Genomic DNA, 9,030 nt, shown 5'->3' with positions numbered 1-9,030 from the left:
TGATAATCCAAAACCAATTATTACTTACATTGTACCGTAATAGACAATGTGTATCATCTTGTTGCGATGACACCCCCCCCCCCCCCCTTTTCGACCGTTCAAATATGGCAGTCTATTTTTTAATCAGGATTACAGATGTGCTTGGTGAACAGCTCTTTTACTTGAAAACTTTTGCCCACTGATGTTATTCTATCCCATATAACATTCTTATTAATTGTGAGTATAAATACTGACACATTAAACATGCATCTGTTAATCTTTTTTGTCAAAAATCTTGATATTGCTTGCTCCCATTGTCTGCGCTATTTCGGAGAAGGCAATTTTTAAACCTTAGATATGCCTGACGTCATGACGTTAGGCAATTAATTGAAAGTTCCACTTTTCTCACTTATATGAAACACTATATTCTCACGCACTAACATTTAACATAAATTCTAATTGTTAAAACACTTGAATTATAATTGCATCTACATAGTGCATGATTCAATGTAGTAACATAAAGTGACAATCGTATCGTTCTTATTATTAGCCATTATAGGCAATGCATGAAAAACTGTTTTTAATGCACTCTTTATTAAAAAAAAAACAAATTCAGTGTAAATATCTCTTTTACGTGATAGACAGGTTTAGTTCACACACCCACAATCTCTACATCATCATTTTGTTTGATTTTTTAGACCACACATTATTTCACCTACACCATGCACAAGATATGTACGTTCATAAAAATGAATAACATCTAATTTCAAGAAACGTTTATTTATAAAGACGAAATAGAGCTACAAAATAAAGTACTAAATAATAAAACTGTAAAAAAAGTGTCAACTTTAAAAAAAAAAGCAATCCAAAAGTTAGTTTGATTGTTAAAAAAAAATCAAAAAATAAAGATATTACTAATATTATACATTCATATTATTACAAGGTTTAATGCTAAATAATAAAAAAAAATAAACATTAAAACACTTAACAACTGTGACGAACAGAAAACATACAACAAGATAACAATATAGAATGATTTGAATAGTTATTGATAAATAATAAAACAGGATGAAAACATGCGTTATAAAAATATTAACAGTATAAAAGATTTATTCACTGGAGAAGTTCTGACAAACTATGGCTTAGTGCCTTTCTATATTAAAAACTGCAATTCTTAGATTAGCGATTGCTCGTAAGGACCATGGTCATTTGAGTTGAATATATTTCAAATAAATTTACCAATTTCTATGTAAAAGAAAAGTAAATGAGAAAAGTTAAGTGATAGGCAAATGTTGATTTTCAGTTGTCCAGTGATAAGCGAGATATAAAGCTCAGTGTTTTGTTGTATATACCAGTAAAAGTTTAAACAATACTCTTTCCTTTCAAACAAATTCTGAAAACAATCAAAAGGAAAGCAGCGCTTTAAACATAATATTTTCTTTTTAGGTCTGTATCAATTTAAATTATTTGCAAACAATGCAAAACAAGGTTAGAGCCTGGGCACTCGATATCTGGCTTATAACTCGACAGTTGACACTTTTATTCCATTAAAGATACCAAAGTAAAAGTGGTAATTTAAAAAAAAATAGAATTTAACAAATGTTCTGCTAAAATCGAGGCCATGCCCCTAATCAAATCAAAAAATATTTTAGCTTTCCTTTGTTAGGCATTCTAAAATACATATTCCCTTAATTTAAAAAAACTCAAATCAAAATCGTAAAAATGATTTATAAAATACCATAAAAGTTATCAAAGTATCACACTAATAAATTCTGTGATGTGTTTTGAGCGCATATAGGTAAACACGACCCAAACATACCAGTCGAACCATAATGGGTTTAAAGGGGCTTGGTAATGTTTTTGGCTAAATTCTTTTTTTTTTTATTTACAATGCTTTAGGAATGCATTTCTAAATATCAATAGAGTTATAAGCGAGACATTGGGCTCACAATACTTTGCCATGTAAACAAGGTTCCTCCCCTGTTTTTGTCAATATACCAGTGAAAATCCTTTCCAAGCTGATTTGTCTCACCTCTTGTTCATTTTAAGCATAAATAAAGAGTTCCTAACGGTTAACACATTGATTTTAAGTTTAAAACTGGAATTTTTACTTCAACATTCAAATGTAAGCAAACGCTTTGTTTATAGCAAAGAATTGTAAGCTATGTAACTAGCTTATAACACTGAAATTTTGATTGCCTATTAAAAATGCCTCACTAAAGCATTGTTAATATTTAAATCAAAAATATAATTTTTGAATAAAAAAAGTGACCATACCCCTTTAAAACCTATCCTCAATTCATCATCAACTGGTCAAAATGCAAGGCTGTTATCAAAACATGTTTGTTATCCCTTTGATAAATATTCATAATGCTTTAAATTATATATCATTTTCAATTATTTTGTTTTAAAATTGAAATAAAAAGATTAAAAGTTTAAAATAAGGATGCCAACGAATACGCGAGTTATAAACCAACGCTCGATCATCATACTTTGCCAAAATATTCGTTGTAGATCATTCATAATGAAGTGAATAAAATTCGAAACAACGATTTTTTTCTTAATCTATTAATGCTTGGCTGCCAATCAAAATTGCGTATATCGTTTCGAGCATATTTGGCCTGTAAGTTACATATGCTCAATGTTAAATATTTCATAAGTTGATAATTGGATTAGATGTTTGTAAATACTTTTATTAATTAATAATATCAATTTATTTCCAAGTGCTAGTTTTATAAGAAGTAAACGTTTGCTGTTTTTAATGAGGACTGGATTTTAAAATATGTTGATCTCCCTAAAAAAGCATTCTTTATACATATACAGGAAAAAATAATAATTTTATGAAAAATATATGAACATTTTGTTTAGTAGATAAAAGTAATAAAAAAAATTTAAAAAGTAAAGAATAGATCAAATGGTCATTGTGTTTAACACCCAGCCCCATTAGGTCACTGATTTAGCTTGGTTGATGTGATGACCACCCCGTCTCTATCAGCACGGGCCAAAGATTTAGCTTGATTAATGTGTCGAACATCCTTTTTCCATTTCATGTAACAGGGGATCAATAATTTAGCTTGGACATTGTGTTGACCACCCATCCCCCTTAGGCTTAAGCTTGGTCAAGCTGTTGACCACCCCGTCTATATAAGCACGGATCAAAGATTTAGCTTGATTAATGTGTCGAACATCCTTCTTCCATTTCATGTAACAGGGGACAATGACTTGGCCATTGTGTTGACCACCCAGCCCCCTTAGGTCAATGATTTAGCTTGGTTAGAGTGATGACCACCCATCTACCATTACATGTAACAGGGATCAATGATTAAGCTTGGTCAATGTGTTGACGTCCCAGCCCCCTTAGGTCAATGATTTATGTTGGTTAGTGTGATGACTACACAACCTCCTTAAACACAGGTCAAAAATTTAGCATGATTAATGTGTTGACCACCCATCTATCATTACATGTAGCAGGGATCGATGATTTAGCTTGGTCAATGTGTCCACGACCCTGCCTTCTTCAGCACGGGTCATTTATTTAGCTTGGAACATGATACATGACCAATTTTAGATAACTTAGGTGATACGTATGTATTAGAGGCTAGGAAGAAAGAAAAAAGCATTTGTTGATCAAAATTTTGATGATATTTTTTTTTTCAAGAGAAAATGATAATATTTAGTACAAATAATTAGAAGTTACTTAATGTTTTGAAATTGCTTTTGGCATTTTTTTTAAAATCTAAAAAAGAAGATGGAAGTTTTCAAAAAATTCAACGCGTAGTTTCGCTAGACCATGCCTGCTGATTGCTTGGGAGGGCTACATCTATTTAAAACTGACATCCCTAATTTAAACTTGTATATCTTTTATTAGATATATCATTGACGAAATAATTTTTTTTTGTTATTTTCGTTCGAATATTATTTTTTTAAGTAAACCGGGTAACACACTGTTCGCAGGGAAACAAACAATTTATTGATAATGCCCCAATTGCATTTTTAATTGCCAAATATTACAGCTACAACCTCTTTTATTTCTTCTCTACAGAACTTGCATGCGTTGAGCTTGTTGCGGCAATTGCTGCACAGCAGGTGCCCACATTCAACATTTACGAGGGTGCCTCTATTTATTTTGCAGCTTTTACAGAACAACATGAGCCGCATCGTACGATTTTCTCTACGTATTTGTGCTCGGTCTAAAACAAAGAAATAATGAACAATATTAAGTTTGGAGAAAACATGTTTTTAATAAAATTCAGTCTTGCTTTGTAAAATACTATCGATATGATTATCAATAGTTATACACGCACTTTCTAATGAAAGTTCGGGTATATTGTTGTTACCCTGTTCTGTCTGTCCGTCCGTCCGACCGTCCGTTCGCCCGTCTGTCACGTTTTACTTTTTCAAACTGCTCTTACATCTTATAAACCAGCAAACTGAACTCTTAAAGTTTGGTTAGGGGTGTCATGTTGTTGTGTAAAGAAGTTTCAAAAATTCTCTGGTAGTCCTGGGGGTCAAATAATTGGTAAAAAATGACGTTTTTCCCAAAAACCCTTCTTCCTCTAACTGCTCTTACTTATTCAACAATAGACAAATCATCTCTTAGAATATATTTTGGGATGTCCTATAGATGCGCAAGTAGGTTTTGGAAATTTCAATTTTGTCTGGGGGGTCTATTGGTGGATGGAAAATGACTCTTTTTTTAACAAAAAGTCTTGTTTAAAAAACGTCAACATTTTTTGCAGTTGCCCAATGATCTTCTAAAATATGATTTTGGGTGTCATTTTGAATTGTGATCGGGTTTCAGAATTTTTTTCATCACGGGAATCGGTGGGCAATAAAAAAATGACGTTTTTTTTGCAAAAAAAATTATGGTTCATAGAACTCCTCTTATAACTTTTGAAGTAGCTACGTCACCTCTTGGGATATGATAGGGGATGTCCTATAGATGTGCAAAAAGGTTTTGGAAATTTAAATTCATAGTAAAATAATAGCAAAACGTTTATCGCTCCAAAAAAATCCTACATCCAAGAACTCTTATGATTAATGGATAGACACATCATATCTTGAGATATGATAGGGGCTGTCCTATAGATGTGCAATAAGGTTTTAAAGATATAGATTTTATCCAGGGAGTCAAATAGTAGCAGAAAATTGACGTTTATTACTCAAAAAAACCTTACATTTACACTTTTGTCAATTGTCGAGTGATCTATTAAAAAACCAAATATAATGGGGTCTTAAAAGTCTTAGAAACTGGTAAAAAATGTATTTCTTAAAAAAATCAAATTACTCGTTGCATAATGGACAAATGATCTATTGAGATATCATCAACATTTCTACATCGGGATCAATTACTAATATTCTAGTTAAAATTAATATGAATAATTGATTTAAATTAAATGTTTACACTTCACATCACCCCCCCCCCCCTCCCAAAAAAAAAAACAAAAAAAAAACGTGGTTCTAAAGATACAACCTTCTTACATTTTTACATGTGCACAGTAGCAAATTTTAAATCATTTCTTGATTGCTCTTTTTATCCCAATGCACATAAACATTTTGGAAATTGCTAAATTTAATTTTTAAGATAAATAAAATGTTATATGCATGTGTGTTCGCCTATTTGGGGATATTGTAAAGTCTCCTAAACAAAGCAGGGTCATCATTAGGCTAGGAATTACCAACATGGGTCAAACACTACTGGCGTGCGACCAGTTCTCGCCAAGCACAATTTCTCGCCAGTGCTTTGTTACGTCATTTTTCGTATATAATTTTATGTGTTGATTAAATGACGTAACAATGCACTGGCGAGTAATCGTACTTAGCAAGAACTGGTCGCACGCCAGTACATATGAATAAAATAAAATACTTTATTATTTCCAGTTCTAGAATATCAGGATGTCTCCAAGGGGGTCTAACTATATACCATTTGATGCGCAATGACACAATTCAAAGAGCAAGAATAAATACGGTTTAGGGATGGGGATCTCAAAATATAATTATAGTGTATCATCATTTCCTATTTTAGAAGGGGGAGGGGCTGGTGGTTTAAAGACAACACCTGGGGGTTATGTACTTTACACCATTTGATGTATCGTAAAGACATTAGAAGATACTAGAAGATATAGAAGATTAGAAGATATTTTGACCCGTGCGTGCACGGGTTGACATTGCATATGATATAGAGCATTTACAAAATAGATACATCGAAACACCGTATATTGTTGACATTTGCGTAACCAAACTTCAAGCATACAATAATGCTGTTAATTTCACTACACTCTGCTGAGTTTGAATAATCTGTTTAACCACAGTTAAAAGGCCTCCCATATACCCGTAATGTAGCAGAAAATTGCAGAATCGCTCCAAAACAATTTTGGAGAAAATTAATAAAGTAACATTGAAAATAACAGTCAAATTGTTCACAACAAACCATTTTGAAGCTGTAAATACCTTTCTTCGAAAAGTTTAATTCTATAATTGCAGAATTCAACATATTTCAACAACGTTTTTTTACACACCATGTTGACATTTGAAACTCTCGGGATTTTTTTTATAGTATATGCACTGTGTTAGAGTTATCTCCTGTATTTTCTTTGATGAACAAATCCATGCAAATGTGATATTGTGGAAACATAAAATAAAATGATTTAGCGTGAATGTAATGCGCATGCGCAAGATTGTAAAATCCAAAAATTTCAGATGATTTCCGAAATTTTTTGAGGAATTTTCGTTGATTATTAATGAACGAAGTTGATTGAGAAAAAATAAAAAGAAATTGGTAATCTTAAGTACCAATGATATTTAAAATTTATAAAACAAAATTACTCAGTACTCTTCCGATTTATCGGTATTAAAGCTAAAATATTCGAGTCTATTATTTTAATATAGTAGTATAGAAGATTTTGCATTTTCCTATTTCCTGGGGTCAGAACAATCCCATAGGGTCATGGCCTACACTGTATTTGATGCATTATAATACATTAAGAAAAAAAGACCCCTTCCATCATATTATTTCCCATATAAACATGATAAGTCTCTACACTTACTTACATGAAATAAACAAATTTAAATTTTCACAGGGTCAATATGAGGTCAACTCAATAGTGTAAGTCTGACAAATGAAAAAAACAACTTTTGCAATTAAAATGACAGAAACTGTACAAATGCGATAGGATAGATAACAATGATAAGCTTGTTTAAATATTAAAAGATGATGTTACAGTATGCTGGCAAAGGGAGATCAATTATTTAGAAAGTGAAAGTAATAATTATGTACATACCGGTGTCTCACAATATTGTGCTACTATACATGTATTTTGCTTACCTATATAATTGGTCAACATCATAATGATAATCCAGTTAGAGCACAATATTAATCCCTTAAGGTGATCATAACAAATGAAACTTTTATGCATGTTAACTAAACCTTCCCAAACAAAAACCTTTCTTAAGAAATAATATCAAAATCACTTAAAAATCATATCAAACTCACAAATTCATGATTTTGTTCTATGATTTAGACATGATCCATTAAATGAATCATACCCAAATCATAGGTGACAAATAAGGAAGTATGATACTGATGTGGTTTGTTTCTTGGTTTTGAGTCTGCTATGATTTTCTTGTGATTCTGGTATGTGCTATTATCTTAGAAGGCAACAGAACATGCGTTTGAAATGATTCGTTAATTGCCAGATAAACTGACCACTAAGAATTAAGATTTTTGCATAACAGGAAGTTGAGTTGCAAATTTTGAATGTTCATCTTGGAGCCTAAATGTGATGTTACATGTCAGGAAAATTTGTTATTGTTGGGCATCTTGCTCTATCTTGGCATATTTATAAAGCGAATTTATGGAAGTATTTTGGGGGAATATATTCTTATTCATTTGAGGTAAATAATATTTTATAAAGACTAATTTACAATACACTCCTATCAAGTGATTTATTAAGTGAAGCAAGCAACTAATGCATGGATGTACATGTATCATTAGTTCAGACCGGGAGCTACAGACCTGCAGCTAGGTTTTAAAATGCATACGTAATATTTTAATTTGTACAATTCATGTAATAATTGCTAGAAGAGTTTGAAATAACGTACGTACAGTATAATTATCATCTAAATTATGGAAGACTTTGATCCTGTGTTCTAATTCAGATTATATTGGCTTAACGATACCGTTCATGTGATATATATGTATACTATTTTTCATATTTGGTAATTGACAATGTATTTCAAACATTAAAAGTATATAATTGTCTGTTGCAAAGTATAAATTAAGTGGTCATTTTTTTTATTTAAGATATTATTGTATAAATGTCCTTTAACAGGTCATGTAAGGATCAGGGTTTTGATATGAGTTGTTAGTTACAACAGATCATACCAAGACCATGGTTTTGATATGAGTTGTTAGTTACAACAGATCATACCAAGACCATGGTTTTGATATGAGTTTTCTTGCAATTTGTTTAGTTTTACAGATCACCCGAGAATCATGATGCATGTGAAATTTTCGTATACCGAAATCATCTCAAAACCATGATTTTCACACAAGCCATTGATATGATCCCGTAGGCTATTTTTTCTGTTTGGGTTATTTTCTGCATATGGAAAACATACCGATATGAATACCATGTGAAACGCATCTAACCAAAGAGCTGGGTAAACTAGTACCCGAATAATGCGACCTGCAGACCTGTCATGTGTACGTAACTTCAGACAATTATCAGTTATTTGTAACATGTATGTATTTTTATGACCTATTCTTCAAAACCCCTTGCACTATTTTATTAGGTAAATAAGTATGTAACACACACATTTCAGCTTTAAGGTGGTACAGGACACATGCATATTGTGATGTACATGTATACTTTCTATTGAGATAAACAATAAAGTATATTAAATATTCATTAAATATTTACCCCCCAAATAATGTTACCTAACATTGAAGCGCAATGGGTTAGAGCGTTTACATGTCCGTGAGGGCATTCGGATCGGAGGTGTATTTTTGGTATTTTACTATTGATATGAATGAATTTTCATGGGGGAGGG

General features: G+C 31.7%; 1 protein-coding gene across 2 annotated transcripts in view; it reads right to left on the bottom strand.

Annotated features, from left to right (window-relative positions):
• Nucleotides 1-551: 551 nt before the first annotated feature.
• LOC128185818 (uncharacterized) overlaps nucleotides 552-9,030 on the bottom strand; it is a 14,144-nt gene continuing 5,665 nt past the window's right edge. For both annotated transcript variants that reach the window (XM_052855486.1, XM_052855487.1), the window contains one exon: nucleotides 552-4,169. In XM_052855486.1, coding sequence (XP_052711446.1) covers nucleotides 3,973-4,169 — 197 coding nt within the window. In that variant the 3' untranslated portion in view covers nucleotides 552-3,972. The remainder of the gene's footprint in view (nucleotides 4,170-9,030) is intronic.

This window comes from Crassostrea angulata, chromosome 5 (assembly GCF_025612915.1).
Source record: "Crassostrea angulata isolate pt1a10 chromosome 5, ASM2561291v2, whole genome shotgun sequence".
In the NCBI taxonomy this organism is placed as follows: Eukaryota; Metazoa; Mollusca; class Bivalvia; order Ostreida; family Ostreidae; genus Magallana; species Magallana angulata.
This window is presented reverse-complemented; position numbering and strand designations above follow the sequence as displayed.